This window comes from Vanacampus margaritifer, chromosome 9 (assembly GCF_051991255.1).
Source record: "Vanacampus margaritifer isolate UIUO_Vmar chromosome 9, RoL_Vmar_1.0, whole genome shotgun sequence".
In the NCBI taxonomy this organism is placed as follows: Eukaryota; Metazoa; Chordata; class Actinopteri; order Syngnathiformes; family Syngnathidae; genus Vanacampus; species Vanacampus margaritifer.
The window spans coordinates 26,317,197-26,337,841 of NC_135440.1; the positions used below are offsets into that span (position 1 = coordinate 26,317,197).

Below are 20,645 nucleotides of genomic sequence, written 5' to 3' on the forward strand. Positions count from 1 at the left end.
AGCAAACTTGAGTTTACTAATTTATTACCATCCCGTTTTGTTGAGACCGCCGGCTGTCACAAATTCATAACAATCATAGTAAAAATCATTTAAAAAAAAGAAAGAAGAAAGGTACAATTTGATCATACTGACATTCAAAACATTTTGAGTACTTTTTCCTCACTGCAGTTCAATTTCCATTTAAAAAAAAAACACCAGTGTATATATATATATATACACTACTGTTTTAAGGTTTGGGGGGTCATTGAGAAACTTTTTTTTTTTTTTTTTTAAAGGAAAGCACTTCAATTAATTCAAAAAGAAAATGCTTACTTCCCCCCCCCCCCCCAAATTCTTTTGGACGACTCCCAACATCTGACCACGAGGCACGTATACTTTGTTTTCATATTTTAATGTGAGCATTTCTTGTCGCTCAGAGCATCTGTAGTCCGTCCAGGCCGTTCTCCAGCGCCGTGTGAAAGATCTCCAGGGCCTGCTCCAGCGGCAACGCCCCGCCCTCGCTGCTTTCGATGATGGCGATGGTCTCCCCAAACTCGTTACACATGATGGTGTTGGTGCCCTGTGACGGTGGCGGGACAGAGAAGTCATGTGGTATGCTTTGGATAATGGCTGTCGATCGGGGGTGGCCACGTATTTGCACACTCGATTCGTTCCTCAGGCCCGCCGAGCATTTACCTTCTCAAGCACAATTTTTTTTTTTTTTAACTCAATTTTAAATGACTATTTTGAAATTACTGTATCAATGGCTATAAGATGCATCCATATTTCTATTAAACATTTTTACCACCTATGTTAAAACTTCTATTAACTTAAAAAAATATTTATTGTACATTTAGAACAGATATAAAGTTTGCGATTTTTCGTGAGTTAACCAAGTCATGCGATTAATTACGATTAAAACATTTTAATTGCCTGACACCCCCACTATTTATTCATTTTGTTTAAATTATTTAAAATAAAATGCTAAAGGGAATATTGTCTTCAATACAATTAAAATGTAAAAATATCATGAAAATAAAAAAAAATACATTTTAACTTTTAAAATGTTAAACTTCTGGTTCATTTGTTTATTGCAAATTTGTTTATTAAAATAGTAAAGTAAAATGAATTTTATGTTCTCATTAAACTACTGGTAGATATAATGCCATTCAAATTAGGTAATGAATTAAATACTGTACACGTTTTTAATGCATTTTAATCATTCAACCCTTTTATTAAATTGGTTTATTTTAATGTATTTATATAAAATAGCTTTAGTAAAAAGAACAACCCAAAAAAGTTGTCAGGGGACACGGCCTGCGACTAACAAAAATCGACCTTTTTCAAATGAATCCGGTAGCGGATACCAACCTGCTGAATGTCCGAAGACTGGATCTGGATGAGGTGGGGCTGCCCCTTGGGGAGTTCCACGGCGGAAACCTCCACGGCCGAGCCAGCTTTGTGTTCCTGGTCCTGCTTCTGCTGACGACTGTGCGTCTTCTTGTGGTTCCTGAGGTTGGAGAAGTTCTTGAAGGCCTTTCCGCATTGCGGGCAGACGTGCGGCCGCTCCCCCGTGTGCGTGCGGCGGTGCTCCACCAGGTGCATGCTCTGGACGAACCCCTTGCTGCACACCTCGCAGCGGAAGGGCCGCACGCCCGTGTGTGTGCGCAAGTGCTCGCGCAGGTGCGTCCTCTGCCGGAAGCATTTGCCGCATATTTGGCACGGGAACGGACGCTCGCCCGTGTGCACCCGCTGGTGCAGCATCACGCCCGAGCTGGACACGAACAGCTTGCCGCAAATGGGGCACTGGTGGGATTTGGGGCGCTTCCCGGGGGCGCCGCGCGGCCGTCCGGGCCCGGGGTGGCTTAGCTTGTGGAGCCGCAGATTGGCGTGGGAGTTGAGCGTCTTACCGCAGACGTCGCAATCCAAGCCGCCTTGCTCCGGAGCCTGGGAATCGTCTGCGGTGGAGGTGGACGGCTGTGATTGGTCAGTGGGGGCACCTCGGGGTTGTGGGGGCATGACGGGGTGTTGCTCCATACAGTGGGCGCCGAGTTGCCTCCTGGTGAGGAAGCCGGCCTCGCAGTTGGGACACGGGAAGGGCGCGGGGGACCCCGGGTGGTGCGTGAAGCGATGCGCCGCCAGCTTGGTGGGCCAGCGGAAGGCGGCGGGGCAGTCGGGGCACGTCAGGCCGGCGCCCGCCACGTGCAGCAGGCTGTGCTGGCGAAGGTTGGACGACTGCGAGAAGGTGCGCTGGCACACGTCGCAGCGGTACGGCCGCACGCCCGTGTGGATCAGGTTGTGGCGGCTGAGGTTGGCGAGGGACGAGAAGGTCTTGCCGCAGTCGGCGCACTGGAAGGGCCGCTCGCCCGTGTGCGTGCGGATGTGGTCGCGCACGTGGATCTGCTTCTTGAAGGTCTTGCCGCAGACGCCGCACAGGAAGCTGCGCTTGGGCCCGTGCGCCGCACGCCGGTGCCGGAGGAGCTGCGGCTGCGAGGAGAACGTCTTCGGACAGGAGCGACAAGCCAACGCGCTTTTGTCCGACGCTGCGGCGCTTTCGGCCGAGCCTGATGCGACCTCCTCGGCGGCTTTGGTGCCGGGACGCTCTTCGTCTACCTTTCCTTCAACCGCACTCTTGTGCACGCTGGTCGGATCCGCGGGGTCCTGGTCAATTAATTCCATCTCCTCCTCGGTGAGGGGGGCCATCATCTGAGAGGTCTTCTTGTCCCTGGCTCGCTGCAGGATGGCCAGCGTGGAGCGAGAGGTGCGTCGGGGCGCAGCGTTCACCTGGAGAGGGCGAGAAACCCAAAAGTGAGTTTGCATTTATTTCTAATTCATGCTCACGGTAAACTCTGAATTGAACAAAGTCAATGATAAAGCTACACGAAAATATACAAGTACAATATTTGTCCTACATAACATTCCAAATTTGTTAAAAAAATAAAAACATTGTCGAAGAGGGGAGTATAAACTCAGTGTAAATGCAACTAAGCCATGTCTGTCATCTGGTGGTGACATTACTCAAGCCTCGTATATTTGCAGTTCAGAATCCGTTGATTTGCATATTTGACGACCCCCCACCCCCCCAATATTTTTGATATTGCATTTTCATTTTGTCATTCATTTTCTCCATTGCCCTCCATTCTTGTGGAAGATATATAGTTGATGTTTAATGTTCATAAGTGTTTTTTGAAGATTTTTTTTGGGGGGGGTAAAAACTATTAAAAAAATATTTCAAAAAGACAACATTTAAAAACTGGGGGGCACCAGTTGCTCATTCCATTTGTAGTTAGTTGTGCAAAGCTCCGACTGTAATTAGTTTGTGACTATCCAGTTGTCTAGTAAGCATGAGGGTTTGGACTACCGTGATGGCGGCGGCGGCGGCAGTGGTGCTGGTGGGGGGAGCGGGTGCGGCCGAGGCGTTGAAACTCATATGTGTGCGTCGGTGGTAAAGGTACTTTGTCATGTTGGTAAAGGTTCTGTTGCAGAACTGGCACTTGTGAAACGGGTTGGCTGTGTGTGACTTCCTGCACGAGAAACACGCAAGGCAAAGGATGAGGACCGGCCGGAGCAACGAGGGACGCCGTCGCGCCGCCATGGCGGGACTTTACCTGTGCACGAGGAGGGTCATCTCGGTGGTGAAGCCTTGGCCGCAGTCCACGCACAAGTACCTGTTCACGCCCAGGTGTGTGCGCAGGTGGTCCTGCATGGAGCTCTCTTTCTTGAAGACCCGACCGCACTCGCTGCATTCGTGCGTGCCTTGCTCGTGGACGCGCTGGTGCGATTTGAGGCGGTTGGCCGAGACGAAGGTGCGGCCGCACAGCGGGCACTGCTGGGGCTCGGCCGGCGCCGGCTTCTTCTCCGCCGTTACGAATTGGTTGGCCTGCCTTATGGAGTTGTCCGCCGTTTCCGAAGCTTCCTCAAAGCCGCTCATGAGCCCCGCCTCCGAACTCTCTTTTTCCTGACCCAGGAAGTGCACCCCCTGGTGTTGGAGGAAGTCCTCCGGCGTCTGGAAGAGAAGGGAGCATTCCGAGCACTCGTACGGTTGGCTGACCACCATCTCGCTCGCCGCCCGCCCGCTACCGGCATGGACTCCGGGGGCCAACGCCAGCTCCACTTGGCGGGCGGCTCCGTTCACCGAGGCGCCTCGTTTCCGCTGCACCGCCGCCTTTCCGGGCCGAGCCAGCGCAACCGAGCCGTCGGCCAGAGCTTGAGCCGTCAGAATCTTGAGGTGCATGGTGGCCGAGCCCGGGGCGGGCGTGACCGGGGGCAGCAGGGTGGGCTGGGAGGCCGGTTTGGAGATGGCTTGGCCGTTCTTTTTTTGATGCTGCTGCGCCAACACCTGGAACAGACACAAAGAAAAGCTGTTAAAAATAGGGATGGAACGATATCCAAATATCAACACAATACGATAATTAGCACGATATTGTGGGGGGGTTGGCGATATAAAAAAGGCCACAATATTGTAAAAAAAAATAAAAATAAAAAAAAGAGCTCATACTAAAAGAAAAGAAGAAGCAGCGCAATATTGTGCTTTTGTACATAACAATGCATATAAACAACCTACAATGTCTAATAAATCTTAATATTGAGGCCACACACACATCGAGTTCCTCCACAGATTGACTCGGTTCATAAACATATTACGTTCCCCTTCGTCTGATCATTAGCGTGAATTTGAAACGTAGAGGGCCAAAACATGCCTTGTGAAAATTAAAATTAAAAAATGGCCACTAGAGTGTGCTAGAACTGCACAAATGAAAATCAACCTGACTTTTTAACAGATTTTCATATCGTGACATGACAACAACGATATTGTGGCAGTTTTAAAATCACAATTTCACGATATAGCCGTTATCGTTACATCCCTACATTCACCTAACAGTGGGGTCATTTACATAATAAGCACTCCTCGGCGTTTTCCTCCCTACGACAAGATCAGCCACGCTTGGTGAAGATCCAGAGCCACTTTGAAGCAAGCCCGGACAACACCGTCTGCAACACTAACATGCAGAAACATCCTCATCCGACACAGGTGCGACGCTCGCCATCATGTCAAAGGCAAAAGGTAAGCAAACCTACACGGAGTCTTGTCGGACGCACATGTTAGCGGTAGCTTCTGATAAGCGGCAAAAACTTGACTGCTCAGTGAAGTTGTCGGGGGGGGGGGGATTGTAAAACAACAACCAAGAGATGATGAAAACTTTAATACCTGTGCCAAAATTTCCCCAGCCTGCTGCTCACTTAGCACAAAGTTCTGCATGTTGTTGACAGGAGCCAGGGTGCCGTCCGCTTGGATCATGTACTCCTGTGGCTGACAATCACACGCTCACTGGGTTAGCTTGGTTTTTGAAACGGACTTCTTGTCCCGTCTTGGTCTTACCGTTATCTCGGCGTGGGTGCTTGTAGTGCTGCTGTTGTGACTTTTGCGGTGTTCGAACCATGTGCCGGGCGAGTCAAACAGAGCCAGGCAGTCCAGACATTGGTACTGGACTGCCTGGGAACCAGAATCTTCGGGCACCGCAGCCTCGCACAACTCTGAGGAAGGATCGCACACAAACACACAAATGTTAATGACTCCAAATTTGAAAATTCGACTTACTTTTAGAACATTTCCATGTAAAATTGCGACATTTTAATACAATGTTTTTCCCCCATTAAACAAAACACTATCAGTCAATCATTCCCTAATCACTATATTATATAGAGATTTGTAGTAGGATTGGACAGATTATGTAAAAAAAATAAAAAATAAAAATAAAATAATTACATATTAAAATAACATGATATCTACTGTTTACCGCGTTGGCCTCTTAGGTGCAGTGTAGTGTCATAATTTTTTTATTTTTTTTTTAAGTAGAAGAAAGTCACAATTAGACTTTATTAATATAGCTTCTTTTTCACATATAAGGAATATTACTATTTGTATTTTACCTGTCTGTATGTGTTACTACAACATTTTGAAAGAATATCACTCCCAGAACTTAATGCTAACTTTAGCCCTTTAATTGGATTTCCCATTCATTGTTAGCATAGCAGTGGACTTTTTTTTGTGAACTACAATAAAACAAATGAGGCAGTGGGGAATGAGTGAATGATTTGACAAAAGACGCCACGTGACAAAACGTCCCACCTTGTCGCTCGGCCTCCACCCCGGCCATCCGCATGTGCATCTCCTGGTGCAGCAGCAGCTCCTCGGAGTCCACGAGGACCGCGCCGCACTCCAGGCACTGATACTGCTCGCAGCGGACCTCCTGGCCCGCCTCGCCTTCATCGCCCGTGTGAATCTCCTGGTGGATCAGCACTTCTTCCAGGGTGCTGAAAAGCTGCAAGCACTCGCTGCACATGAACTGGTGGTCCACGCTGACATCCTCGGGCTGCTGCACCTCAAAGTAGACGCTCTCCGCTTCCATGATGTCGGTAGGTCTTCTTATATGAAATGGATCGGGGCGAGGTAAAAAAATGGAACCTATGTGTGAAGAAGAAAGGGGCCATGTGAAAACAATTGGGAAAAACAAATTAGTGTTAAGATGTATGAAAAAAAGATGGGTCTCGAGAGTTCCTGCCCACACTTAATGTGTAAAAATAAACAACCTAAATCTTAAAAAATAAATAAATCAGATAACTGATTAATCGGCTGATTCCCACATTTGAGGCCCCTTCTCAAGCTTTCTTCTTTTTCCTGTGTTTTTCCCTTGCCCTATTGTGGTTAAGATCAAGATGTGTTCATATTTGTCAACTGTAGCTGTATGAAGCTTTTTGAGACTATTTTGGGATTAAGGGCTATATAAATGAATACATTTGACTTGACTAGATAAAAAGCCACAGCAGCCATTTTAGGGATGTACGACCCGGGTGACAATATTATTAACCTGTGGTATATTCTCAAATAAAATGATACAGAGTCAAAACACACACGCGCGCTAATGGCTATACAGGCTGAAACAAAAGCAGGTGTACTTATGAAGTTATTTTTTATGTACACTACAGCTTTGTTTGCAGGAATCTTTTCCGCTTTCTTTCACGCTTCCCTCAAAACTACTTTTCTGCCTCTTCTTCTGTCATTCCTAGTTTATTTTTATTCGTGCATCTTTCCTCTATTTATTGCTTACACCTGTTTTCCTGCATTCCTTCCACCTCAAATTATTCAACTGAATTTATTAAAAAGGTACGTACTTTTGGCCCACCCTGTTTAAACTGTTCTTGACCTACTATGGATTTTTAGTTTAAGTTAATCTAATTCACAAATGGTAAAAACAATTTATACATTTTTCGTCATATGGAGAGCACACATGGTTTAAGTGTTTATCATTTGTCGCAAATGTAATTAATTTACAGTATTAGACCAATAAAAAGGCACAATAAGACAACGTGACTTAGCAATTAGCACACAAGACGGCCCTTGCTGTTAGCTTCCTCCCATCCACTAGCTACAATGTTTATCTTAAAACACAACAAGGTTTATTAAGGTCCCCTCGTGTATTATGTGTGATGGCGCGTGGAGGGCGGTTGGAGGCGCTCCCTCGGCAAACGAGGACCAGTTTTTTTTTTTTTTTTTTCGTTTTCGCCTGCACCGCTATTTCCTGACGGCGGTTGCCCGGTTCGCCGGGCGGTCCGTCAGGCGGCGCTAGCCACTTTTCGCCGGAGCTCTCCGTGCGAAAAGCGTCAGGGGCCCTTCTTTTTTTCACCCCCTTTACCTCAGTTACTGTCGTCGGACGGCGCCGTCCGTAGACATCACAGCACGTCACCCACACGTCCTGTCCCGCACCCTCCGCCGAGGCTCCTCCGACGCCGTCTTGGGCACGAGAAGCACAGAATGTGATGGTTGTTCGCCGAGAATTATGTTTTACGGCATATGGAGGGACGTTAACCTGCCGTTTGCCTCCATTTTTGTGAACGAAAGCCCCGCCCAATATGTGGAAGTGCTCAAAGCCTTGAACAACAATTGGACGGTGTGGTTGTCAATCACACGGCGCGCTATGCGTGGTGGGTATTGTAGTTTTAACCCACCGATTTTTATATATATCGAGTAATTTGTTGAATTCTTAGAATACTTTGGCTAATTAACTTTTTTTTTTAGGAGTCATTTTAGTTAGTCGTTAGTTATAGTGCTACATTAACCCGAAGTTGCCCAAAAAAATTTAAGCCCCGCCCAAATATCCCGTAGCGATTGGACAGTTTCCTTTTCAATCACACTACGCGCTTTGTGTGGTGACTGACTTTTGTTAAGTAATGTTAAAAAAAAAAAAAGTATTTTATTTTATTTCGCATAATTCAACATGTACTTTGCTAACTTTATGTTTGCTAGGGGTTCTTGTTTATTATTGGATTGCATTGTCAACATTGTTAGCGTGTGCTAACTAGCATATCATTTATAGCTTTTGTAGCTTTATTTATTTATTTTATTTTATTGTTGCTATAGCTATGATATAATACGATTAAAAAACTGAGTCATCATTTCGCATTCCATCACATTTGCCACCACCCCTGGAGTACAGGTACCTTGAAACTCGCTTTCCCATTAATCCTTGCGAGTGTGACGTCATCGTGCGTCAACTCCCCAGTTCCCCACCATCATCGTTCTACAGTACAGAGGAAGAAAGGGGGAGACGGGGCAGAAAGCTGTATAAGAACGCTGTAAGTGCCGTTCTTTTTTCCATGGGATTTTTTTTCTCCTTCGTTCGATTGACTTGTGTGACTTGGCTGGCTGTCAGTAACGTTCGCCGTTAACCCTGGCTCTAGTTCACACAAATATGAGCGGCAGCGGGCGGCCCAGGACCAGCTCATTCGCCGAGCCTCCCGGAGTTCCCGGAGCCGCTGCAGCAGGCGTCGGATCAGCAGTTGCCGGCGGAAGCTCGACAGGAAAGTCGGGGGCTTCGCAAACCAGCGGAGGCAGCTCGACGAGTTTTGGGAACCTCAAACTACCCCGTAAGTGTTCTTTTTTTGAATGACCACTCACCGCGTCGGACACTTTGTCACAAAAGACGTCCCTCCTGTTGTTTATTTCAGATGGCGTTGTCGACATTTTGTTTAAATAAGGTCGATCACAGCGGCGGAGCTAATCTCAGCTAGCAGGCTCTTGGCTAACTTGGACTAGCTAGCCAGCTATCATTAGCCGTGTTTTTCTGCCAGTATTAAACCTCTTCAATGAGAAACTTTTAACGTCAACCCAACACCGATACCGACTGTTGTTTCTTTTATCAAATAAACTGTTTTATCATGTTATTATTGGCATTTTCAATCTTGTCGATTCCTCTTAACGTCACTCAGGTTAAGAGTTAGCATTAGCGTCCGTGCTAGCCATTTGTGGATGCTAGCGTTCCTTTATCGTTATGGAGCTGAAACTTTTTTTTCCCAATCGTTTTTTGGTCATATTTGTGTCACACATTTCGACCAATTGATTGAGATATATCGGTTAGTAGCATTAGAAGGGAGCCCAATTCCAAGTGGAAATGACCTATATTGCAATGTTAAGTTACTACTCTGTACAGCGACCCAGTTTAAATAGCCTAAAATCCATTATTAAATGTTTATGAAACACACCCACCAAAATCCCCAAAGAAATCCACTAACAGTGGACGCCTCCCCTCACCTAATGTTTATGGTTATTATCTGGAACAAATACAAGTAGGATTATTGCACCGGGACAAGATTTCATATATATGTGTATGGATTTTTCCTTTTTATTTTGTGCCATAAAGAAAAGGCCTTTTTGGGGAACGCTTTTGTGTGAAGAAATCTGGGCCAAAAACACATTCAAATTAGACTAAAACTATAACTTGATTATGTTCGGACATCTCTCCCAATCCTTTCTCCGTTTGGCTGACATTTTTTGTTTAAAAATGTTAAAAACATCCACCAGTGAGCTTGAACTGACCAAAATTCCAAAGTCTTCTCGAAGTTGACGCATCAAAATTACTGTAAAGTTTTAGACAGCGTCGCTTGTGGGCAGTCAAATAGGTCATGTTATGTACTTGATTAATCGATTGTTTGTTGTATAATTTATTTATTAGAGGGGATTTAAAGACATTCAAAGTGCTCATTTGTTTAAAAAAAAATCTATAACAAAATTCCACCATGGTGGCCGCTGTCAATCGTGTGTACACATCACTGATCTTTACATTTCAATGATCTCAGCTTGACATTGATGATGTCTGTCCGATCTGCACATTTAGACTGCCCTCACATTGGTAGATGTGTGATGCCTATAATTTTTTTATCCACATTTGTATTCTATTGTTATTTTGAGTGTGTATTTTTACCCACCATTTACGCCACCACGACGCATATCCCTATTATGCCATTTGAAGCATGTAGTGTAAATCCAGCCTTTATTGTGTTTTCTTCTTCTTAACGTAATTATTGTGTTGAAAGCAAAAATCGACTCCTCTTTAGTTGTATTCATTATTAAAGCAGGGGGTATAACACAGCTGCTCCATATTTAAAGATCTTTCTCTTTGACTTCACTTGGAACAAAAGTACTGCAGCGGAACTTTTAAAGGTGGACTGCAATCGGCTACAGTGTAATCACACAAAATTACAAATGAAAAAAAAAACTGCATCTCTAATAGAGTTGCAACTGTTAAAATGTTAGTAGGTAGAGATCTGATGTGAGACAAGGAGAGATATTGAAAAAATTATGCAGTAATCAACACAATCACGTCTGCATTTGTTTTCCGTGATGTTGACGCTGCGTTGTTTTTTGCTGGATTTGTCTGTCTCGGGTGCAGAATGATGCGCCGTCTTACTCCATTTTGAGGCACGGCGGTGATCCGGAGGGGTGCTGTTGAGATGTGCAAAGTGAACAAGCCCTGGGAAAATCGTCGCACTTGTGGGTGTGCTACTGTCCACAGCGTTTTAATCACAGCGCTCGCTCTGACAAAAGCGCTTTGGGGACGAGCCTCTGTCTCGCTCCCACTCGCTCTCCTTCCCCAATGTCACTGCTTGTGGTGTTGATTCATCAAATCGCTCTCGACCCAAACTGCCACACCATTAACGGAACCCCCCCACCACCCCACCCGCCTCATGCCCCTTTTACCATCTGTCAGTTACTGTTTGGTCTCAAAGTGTCATTTATTTATTTATTTATTTTTTAGTCAAACATCAGCCCGGTGATGGCACTGTTTAACTACTTTCAAGAAGCACATCGTGTACTTGCTGAAAGAATACATCACCTACTGAGTCCTCGCACATAATCTGATCCTGGATTACACCGAGTCAACCAGTGGACCACACGTAGCGCGCATGGCGCTCAGTGGAACGGGAACACGTTGACGTGGATTGAACCGTTTCTGAGCTGGAACTGTGATGGACTTCTGACATTTTACAATACAGTAAACCCTCGTTTATCTTAGGGGTTATGTTCCAACACTTTCTGGAAAAATCAGCCATGGTTTGTTTTTTTGGCTGATTTGTTTTTGTTTTTGAATTTTTCCCACATGGACTCCTTACAACAGTGGTGTCCAAACTCGGTCCTCGAGGGCCGGTAGTCCTGCAGGTTTTTGAGGTTTCCCTGCTCCAACGCACCTGTTCCAATCAACAAGGTCGTTATCATGCTTATGCAGAGCTTGCTGATGAGCTTCAGCTGTGTTGGAGGAGAGAAATATCCAAAACCTGCGGGACTACCGGCCCCCGAGGACCGAGTTTGGACACCACTGCCTTACAACATACAAACAAACAAAGATAAGACATTCCCGCTCAAGACCCCCCAAGTCATGTAAAACTGTCAAATGTTCTGCCAGTAATTTATATCTTAATTGTTGGAAGCATTAAGTGACCAATAAGGTACTTTATTCACATAAATATATTTTTTTTAGATAATTAGCCGATTAAACGCTTATCGGAATTTTATTTTGCCAAAAATCTGAATCTGCAATCGTCCCCCCCCTCCCAAAAAATAAAATAAAATAAAAAATAAATATAATATAATATGAAAAAATTATAAATAAATATAATAATAATAATAATACAAATGCATGGCAATTGAAGAGCGTATCGGTGAAAATCGTCTACTTTAAGACTGCTTTGTATTGGATCCATGTAAGTGTATGCCAACAAGGCATTTGTGTAAATGTACACAATTGCAATACTGGGATTTGAGCACTGAGCACATTGATTGATTGATTTTCTTCTCAATGTGTTATTATTTTACAGGCGACAGTGGCAAATTGACCACCGTAGTGGCCACGCCGGGCCAAGGCCCCGACCGCCCGCAGGAAGTGTCTTACACGGACATCAAGGTCATAGGAAATGGCTCCTTCGGCGTGGTCTACCAGGCGCGCCTCATCGACAGCCAGGAGATGGTGGCCATCAAGAAAGTGCTCCAAGACAAACGGTTTAAGGTGAGGACAAAAATTTGACAGGGAAGCCATTTAATGCATGTGTGACTCTTAGAAAAAAGGTTCACTCCGAAAAGAGCGGTTGATTGAGATTCTGCCCTGTGACCGCTTTGTCCTCGTTTGTTTGGTTTATAGAATAGAGAGCTGCAAATTATGCGCAAGTTGGACCACTGCAACATTGTGAGGCTACGTTACTTCTTCTACTCCAGTGGTGAAAAGGTGCGTATTTGCTATCGGTGGAACATTTTTTCCTGAGGCAATGTTTGATGTAACATTTTGAAATAGCTGTCATATCTGTTAATTGCGCTCAATAAAGCAGTCAAATTCAGTCTGTCTTTAGCTTTATGTCAAAGGTGTAATTTGGTGAGTGGACGCACATCTTCCTCATGCCGTTTTATATTTTCAATTCCTTGTTAAATTGTTCTTAACATTTGGAAAACAGTGGACCCCTGCTTTTCGTCAAGACACAAATAATAGCAATAGCATCAATATTCTAAATTTGTCATCTGCTTTTAATTCATAATTGGCTAATTTAGATGGCATGACATCATGCATGATTTTCAACTGGACGGCGTCATGTTGTCCAGTAGCATTAGGCCCGCCGCACACCAAAGGACGCGACTGAAAATGACTGAACTGGACAGACACGAAAAAAACGTATTTGCTGATTCAGACCTGCACAAAAGGCGATTGACCCTTTTTGTGTCCCCCCCTTTTGGAAAATCAAATGTCATTCACTTATGTATAAGCACTAAAGGCAAATAGCGAATGTTTTTGGGTTTGAGTCTGTAGTGCGATCTCGTCTGTGTCAGCTATATACGACAACCATGTTTCCCTGTTTGTGTCCCGTGCAGAAAGATGAAGTCTACCTGAACCTGGTGCTTGACTTTGTCCCCGAGACGGTGTACAGGGTGGCTCGGCACTTCAACAAGGCCAAGACCACCATCCCCATCATATATGTTAAGGTAAATGTCACCTTTTCATGGCCTGGCTGCTACTACTTGTCACTTCCCACAGAGATCCTGCAAAAAAAAAAAAAAAAAAATCGAGTGGAATGTCACAAATGTCAGTTTGGAGTAGGCAGAAAGTGAAGTTTGTTTGCTAGAGGCAAATGAAGCAGCGGATGTTTTCCCGTTTGTCTCTTTAAGGATTACAGAAGCAACGCAGGAGGGAAAGCCACTTGGCTTGCCTGTCTGCAAGGTTGTTGCTTTTTAAAGGGTGATTTTGTGCGTTTATTGTGTGTGTCGCAGCGGAGAGAACATTCCGACTGTCTCATGGCCCACTTGACTCCTTTCAGCCTGAGGTTCCCTCAAGGCGTGAAGACACACGTCCTACTCACTCTTGTGCTGCTTTTCTGTCACAGCACGTCTTCAGATCGTCACTTGCTTTCGCTCCTCCTCGTTTCAGCAACAACACTCATGTTTAGTCATCTTGCCTGCAATCGCGTTGTGATGCATCTAATGAGCCATTTGTCATGCTAAGATGCCACAAACAAGTATCTTCACATTTTGGACATTTTCACCTTTACATTTTTGCCTAATAAGCTGTCCCGCATTATGCTATGATTTGTTTCCCATGTTTTTACATTTGAGCCCCCCATGTTTTTATTAGTGCTGGGTTTAAAAAAAAAAAAAAAAAATCCAATAATCGATATCAAATCAATTTTCCTTTTCGGGCCCAATATTGATTCATAAAACCATGTATCGTTTATTTAAATATCTCATTTCCCCCCCATACATTTTTAAGAAAATATCATTTTAAAGGCCGTTTCTTTGTATCTTGCTCTTTTTTTTTTTTTTTTTTTACTGTTCACATGAATTTAAAAGTATTTTCTTACATTTATGAAACACCTGACTTATTGCACTTATATTTACAATTATTAAACTAAAATTATGAAAATATTTTTATCTCATCCTTGCTGATGTTAATGTTTGTGTAACACTTAACTGATTATAACACATGTTGCTTTAATTAATAAACTAAATCATTTGACCAGTTACTTTCGCCGCAAAATTTACTTTGGAACTTAATATTTGTGGAGTTTTTATCATGGCCATGACATTTAAAAATAACTGTTGTTCCATAACTAATCGATATCGGATTGAACTGAAGTGAATCTCATCGAATCCGGAAAAAGTCGAATTGAACTAAACTTTTGGGAATCGAAATCGAATCGATTGAGTCAACTAGAATCAATACCCAAGCCTAGTTTTTATTGTGCTGCGGTCTGCATCCGACACCACCCAGCATTACTTAGTCTGTCTGACTCTTGTGACATGGAAGAAATGCCCACGCATGTTATTACTGTCTTTGGGGAGAAAAGGGAGTGATTAACGTCTGACAATTCGGTCTAAAAGTTGTTGCGCAACTATAGGAGATTGTGAGTCACCATTAACCCCACCACATTGGGAAGTCAGTCACAGCCTTGGTTGACTCAAGCTTAGTGTAGGTTATGCGCAAGTCCAAACTGCAGGTACAAGTTTACCAAAACTACGAGCCGTTGAATGAAAATCAGCACAGTGGACTTTTTTTTTTTATTGCACTTAAGCATTGTGTCCTTCTCACCAGGTGTACATGTACCAGCTGTTCCGAAGCCTGGCTTATATCCATTCCCAGGGAGTGTGTCATCGAGACATCAAGCCCCAAAACCTCCTGGTGGACCCCGAGACAGCCATCCTCAAGCTGTGTGACTTTGGCAGGTTCGGAGCACACGTTACACTCGTTTGGCTTCAACATTCTTTCCATTCTTGTGTGCGTCAGCTGTCTTGACTGCGGCGCGTGCATCTCATGTTTTGCTCGCCCACTTTTTTTTCCATCCTTTGTTAAAAAAAAAATTGTTAAAGCGTTGACTAATTAATCAATCACCCAAAAAATTATCACATTAATCATGTATTAACACAGATTAATTGTTTAATAATTAATAATTAATTTTGACCGCCGATAATCCTTTAGCTTGACAGCAGATGTTTACATTCAAGGTAGCACAGGTTGTGTTTGAGTAATAAACATAACTACATGCAATAAATTAAAGCATTTCATAAGTATTTGCGTATGACATTCAGAATATTTGTTGTATGTCAAGCTATTGTCATTGGTCATCTTTTTTCCCCATTTTAAATTATGCAAGTAATTAACTGATTAGAAAAAGGGCAGGATAAGCATGTGCAGTGGATATTTTTTTTTGAAAATGTCCTCACAACATTAAATGTCGAAAAAAATGAGAATGAGGGGAAAAAAAGTGTTTCCATTGAGTTCTGGTGAATAATTCTGACAATTTATTTCATCCAGTTTCTCCATAATGAAAAATATCAGCAAAGCAGCAGAAGCAAGCAGTCTCCGCCCATAAATAATGGTCGTTAGAACTTGTGCTGAAAGTTGTCACACACACAAAAAAAAATCTTAAATCTCTACAGAATTTTTCATGGGGGGCAAATTTTTGCGCGGCCATTGTTTTTATATACAAGCCTATTTACATAAGTGCCAATGTTCAGCACATTAAACGGACCCTTTAAGTGGAATTTCGTTTTTATTGGTGAAGTTAAGTTGTAATGCTCTAAATTAAAATGCCATTCATTCGTTCTGCCCCCCCCCTCCCAAAAAAAAACTGCACTGTATTGTATAAAAACATAAATGTCACAAAATTAAATGTAAAGATTGAAAATAGCCTGGTTTCCTAAAGTTTAATTACTGTACATTGCGACAAGCGGAGTCACAACAACTCTAATTGTTGTATCCGTGCCTTAAAGCCGCGTGTCCTTGTGAATGACGGCGGGAACTTGCCTGCTTAGTCTGCATGTGGGAGCCTCGGCAGACGTTTTGGGCCTACGGGAGTTCTTTGCTCATTTCCGAATTGTATAATTTCACACTTTCAGCCTTCAACTTGTTTTACAGTTACTGTAATTTGGGGGGGGGGTTAAATCAACCTCCCCTAAAGGCGTGTTTGTCCACTGTCGTCCCCGCAGCGCCAAACAGTTGGTCCGAGGCGAGCCCAACGTGTCGTATATCTGTTCGCGGTATTACCGCGCCCCGGAGCTCATCTTCGGCGCCACCGACTACACGTCCAACATCGACATCTGGTCGGCCGGCTGCGTGCTGGCCGAGCTTCTTCTGGGCCAGCCCATCTTCCCGGGCGACAGCGGCGTAGACCAGCTAGTAGAGATCATCAAGGTACCGGCGGCGACCAGTTGAGAGCAAATTGACTACAGTATCGGAAAGTCTGCCTTTTTCAAAGATGATGATGTTTTACTATTCCCGTGTCAGGTTCTTGGAACTCCGACCAGGGAGCAGATCCGAGAGATGAACCCAAACTATACAGAGTTCAAATTCCCACAGATTAAAGCTCACCCGTGGACAAAGGTAATTAGTGCTGAATGACTCACAGGAGTCAAATCAATATCATCGCTGAAGCTCACACTCACTCACACGGCATGCTCTGCAAAGCGCAGAACTTAAAAGGCTTAAAAGGGTGAGCGCTTGTCAATTGGACCATCTACACACTTCTTGTGTAGTATGTACTCTATAATGTAGGGTTTATGATATGGCAAAACATTTTTAAAAATAAAATCACAATCACGATTTTAGACTAATCTTCACATTTCTGACCATTGTCCTAAAATTGTATTTAGTACTGAAGAAATATTCACGGCTGGGCAGCTCATAACGTGCGTCTACTGCTTTGAACAGTCTTTTAAAGCCTCAATCCTCAACATATTAAAGTATTTAACGATCTAATATTGTCATATCGCCCACCCCTAGTAAACAGTAGATGTACTTGACTGCAGAGTGGCAAGCATTTATTTGAAGAAAAAAAATGAAAATAGTATTATTCATGCTGTATTGCAATTTATCAAGAACGTGTAATCATTTTAAATCCATAACTTTCCATACGATTCATATCAGGCTATTTTAATAGTCTAATCTCATCGGAATGCTGCCTTTTTTGTTTGCAACAGCTCAAAAGTTAACTCTTGAAAAATTGAATATCCTGATTTTTAAATCTTTGCCAATTAGGTTTTTTTTTTAACGTTAAAAAAAAATAGAAGCCTAAAATATTTCTCAATTGTGTATGTCGTTTTAACTATTATTTTCTAAATCATTCTTGTAAAATGTGAAATTTTCATGTTTAATTTTACTCTGAGAACCCACAAGTGCTTCGAAAACCTTGCAAATCAGGGGGGGGGAAATCACATCTTTAATTTTTTTTTAAACAAAATACATAGATGCTGAATTTTGGAATCTTCAGTTTTTCATTGTAAAGTTATTTTTATTTTTATTTAAATAAAAAAATATATATATATTTTTTTTTAAAAGTCCTGCCATTTGTAAGCTCAACAAAAGTCAAACTCAGGTGCTCCTGATGTTTTTTCTAATTCTGCCCAACAGCAGTAAAAATGTCCAAACGTCCTTGGTGGCGGCCAAGAGAATTCGACTCGGATGTGTGACTTCCCGTTGCGTTCCTTTCCATTCAGGTGTTCAAGCCCCGCACGCCGCCGGAGGCCATCGCCCTCTGCTCTCGACTGCTGGAATACACGCCGGTCACCCGTCTGTCTCCGCTGGAGGCCTGCGCGCACGCCTTCTTCGATGAGCTGCGCCAGCCCAACACTCGCCTGCCCAGTGGGCGGGAACTGCCGCTGCTCTTCAACTTCAGTCCTGTCGGTCGGTTTCCGCGCGCGCACGCGTGACGGCGAGTGAAACCCGATGGGGTGTTTTACATGCGCCTTCTTCCGTGTCTCCTCAGAGCTGTCCATCCAACCCCAGTTGAATTCAACACTCATTCCTCCTCACGCTCGTGCACAGACAACGCCTGCCTCACATGGTATGTGGTAAAACACGCACACACCCAACGCGTAACGTTAGCAACCTTTTTGCTAAGGGGCCCTTTTTCTTTTTCCTCCTAATAATATAGACAAATCTCAATTTCAAATGTGAATTATTTAAAAGGCCTGAATTAAATGTTCTCGGTTGTAATCTGATAATTAAAATAAAAAAATAAAAATACTCTCACCGGAAATGTCTCAAATAATTATTTGTACGTATTGAAAACATTTTAAATCAGGTGATTTTTAATTTTTTTATGTGGACCGTGGAATTTTTTCTCTCTCATATTTTACTGCTATTAAAATTATTTAAATTTAAAAAATAATCTAAAAATAAAAACTGTTGATCTGTTTAATATATTTACTTAAATTGATAATTAATTGAGCCATTTTCAGCAGAAAAATGTTATTTTTTTCCAGAATGGATTTGATAACTACATTATTTTTTGTATACAGTTAATACCTTTAAAAACTAAATTTTCCACTCAATAGCCTATTAAATAGCCTTTATGTGTTGTTTTTCTCTGTCTTGTATGTACCAAAAAAAAAAATTCATAGTTTTTTTTTTAAAGCTTTGTTTATTTTTATTTTACAAATTTTTATATTTACTATAAATGCCAATAAATATTATTTTCAGTTTTTCTAAATTTCTTTTACACAAAATTTAAATCTTTTAAAAGCCTGATTGTTTTTCTCGATTTAAAAAATGCCAGAATTTCTTGTCTCTTTGCCTTTTTTTAAATTTTAAAATGTCCCAAAAATATTTTCCATGAATCCACTGATTTTTTTAAAAAATGTTTTAGGTACTTAAAAAAACAAAAGCAACTTGTCTGTATTTGACTGTGTAATGTCCTTATGGCTCTGCAGATGGCAGTGCGTCAGACAGTACCGCCCAGCCCGGCTCTGTGCCCGGCTCCATCAACAACAGCACCTGAACAGCAAACAGCACCCTGCCATGCTTCTGTTCTTTTTCTCTTCCCGCTCTCCTCTTCTTCCTCTCAACACTTAGAAAGACTATACACACACAAACACACATGCACACACTCGTCATGAAACCATCCCTCCCCCCCCCAATAGGCTTCATATATATATATAAGCTGACTTTATAAGTCCAGGTTCTGTGGGATGTTTGGGGTTGTACATGCATTGTCTGTGTTATGGTCTTTTTATCCCCTTTTTTTAAATTCTATTTTATTTAGCTCATTTTATGTGGAGTGGCCATTTGGCTTTTGGAGAATGACAATCATGCCCCCCATCCCAAAAAAATGGTACAAAACCCTCTCTTCTCCTCCAGAGTTTTTCTTTGTACCCCAAAACAACCAAGTCCATCTTATTTTATTTTGTATTTACTTCAGCTGTTTGTGTCGCTTTTAGAAGAGAGGTGATTCCGAAAGTTTTTGTCAAAGGACGCACACTGCAGCAGCCTTTGTTTTTCCTCCTTGCCTTTACTTTGCTGGGAGTTAGTGGCCTCGGTAAAAGTGTATCGATCATGAAACGTGGAAAGTGTTTGAGGACGCTAAACGAATGGGTCCAACCTCCTCCCCCCCTCATCGTCGTCATCATTTTGACCGAGATCTACTTCCTCCCGAGCGTGCCCTCAACTTCCTGTCTTGGACCTTGAACTTTCTTTCATCTCCTCGCCCGTGGTTCTCCCTCCTCCACAACACAGCTAATCTGTAAATATCAGCTACCTTTTATTTGATCTTTTTATTTGTTATTCTATTGTTCTTGTAATATTGTTTGTTTTTTTTTCTCCAGTAGATGGCGCGTTCAAGCGACCAGACCGTTTTATCTGATGTCGCAGTCTGTAAATACGGTATTACTTTTCTTTTTTTTTTCTCCGTCCCTGCTTCTGGAGGGCAACGACAACAAAAAACAACAAAAAAAAGTCTCACATTTTATTCTCTCTCCTTCCATTTCTCTTGTCATGACTCCCCCCCCCCCCCCCCACGCCCTACCCGTAGCTGTCTGGACTGTTTTATTTATTGTATTGTGTGTTTGTTTTTGGGGGATGTTATTTTTGTATATTATTTCCAAAATGATGTCGTAGTGGGGCAGAAAACTTTATCACATCCAAGATACTGTACCGCTGTACCGTCTGGTGGAACGCTTGTTTCCATTGAGTTTCAATGTGAACAGAATGTTACAAGGATTTGTTGCTCGCGTGTGCTTGTGTGAGTTTTGAGAATTGTGTGTGTGTGTAGTAAAAGAGGGTGAAAACAGAATCTTCCATTGACCGTCTCCCGTGTCCGACCGTCTCCTGTTCTACTCCACTGTTGTACGACATTTGTTGTTTTAATGTTACCTTTCTTTTATTTTTTGTTCCGAAACCACCCCGCAACGCTCTTATTACAGCGCCCGTCGTTTGTGGAGAGAGCATCGAGACGGTGGGCCAGAGGGGATGATGATGATGAAGGAGGGATGGGGGGAGAGAGACTGTTTTTTGTTTGTTGCTATAAATAATTGAACTCATTAATAAAGTGATGAAACGGTTGGCGTCTCCGCACGTCCGTGT

At 43.0% G+C, this 20,645-nt stretch overlaps 2 protein-coding genes across 4 annotated transcripts; one reads left to right on the plus strand and one right to left on the minus strand.

The window, feature by feature from the left end:
- Nucleotides 1-7: 7 nt before the first annotated feature.
- znf526 (zinc finger protein 526) lies at nt 8-7,814 on the minus strand. 2 transcript variants are annotated; one of them, XM_077574550.1, is made up of 8 exons: nt 7,674-7,814; nt 6,110-6,445; nt 5,360-5,514; nt 5,189-5,284; nt 3,588-4,318; nt 3,341-3,503; nt 1,351-2,763; nt 8-559 (listed from the first exon to the last, which is right to left on the minus strand). In XM_077574550.1, exons 2-8 carry the CDS (start codon nt 6,387-6,389, stop codon nt 413-415), a joined length of 2,985 nt encoding a protein of 994 aa, XP_077430676.1. In that variant the 5' UTR covers nt 6,390-6,445; nt 7,674-7,814; the 3' UTR covers nt 8-412. The 2 variants fall into 2 exon arrangements, with proteins under 2 accessions (XP_077430676.1, XP_077430675.1); XM_077574549.1 differs by having other exon boundaries at nt 5,189-5,290.
- gsk3ab (glycogen synthase kinase 3 alpha b) lies at nt 7,815-20,636 on the plus strand. Of its 2 annotated transcripts, XM_077574553.1 has the most exons (12): nt 7,815-7,962; nt 8,475-8,613; nt 8,719-8,904; nt 12,130-12,317; nt 12,450-12,533; nt 13,169-13,279; nt 14,883-15,013; nt 16,277-16,481; nt 16,575-16,670; nt 17,783-17,969; nt 18,052-18,129; nt 18,998-20,636. In XM_077574553.1, exons 3-12 carry the CDS (start codon nt 8,730-8,732, stop codon nt 19,063-19,065), a joined length of 1,323 nt encoding a protein of 440 aa, XP_077430679.1. In that variant the 5' UTR covers nt 7,815-7,962; nt 8,475-8,613; nt 8,719-8,729; the 3' UTR covers nt 19,066-20,636. The 2 variants fall into 2 exon arrangements, with proteins under 2 accessions (XP_077430679.1, XP_077430680.1); XM_077574554.1 differs by lacking the exons at nt 7,815-7,962; nt 8,475-8,613 and having other exon boundaries at nt 8,620-8,904.
- Nucleotides 20,637-20,645: the final 9 nt, after the last annotated feature.

Coding starts and splice junctions, on each gene's coding strand:
- znf526 (XM_077574549.1), bottom strand. CDS start 6,389: ATGGAAGCGGAGAGCGTCTACTTTGAGGTGCAGCAGCCCGAGGATGTC. Junction 5,515..6,109: donor GGTGGAGGCCGAGCGACAAG/GTGGGACGTTTT, acceptor ATCCTTCCTCAG/AGTTGTGCGAGGCTGCGGTG. Junction 4,319..5,188: donor CTGGGGAAATTTTGGCACAG/GTATTAAAGTTT, acceptor TGTCTGTTCCAG/GTGTTGGCGCAGCAGCATCA.
- gsk3ab (XM_077574553.1), top strand. CDS start 8,730: ATGAGCGGCAGCGGGCGGCCCAGGACCAGCTCATTCGCCGAGCCTCCC. Junction 15,014..16,276: donor AAGCTGTGTGACTTTGGCAG/GTTCGGAGCACA, acceptor TCGTCCCCGCAG/CGCCAAACAGTTGGTCCGAG. Junction 18,130..18,997: donor GACAACGCCTGCCTCACATG/GTATGTGGTAAA, acceptor ATGGCTCTGCAG/ATGGCAGTGCGTCAGACAGT.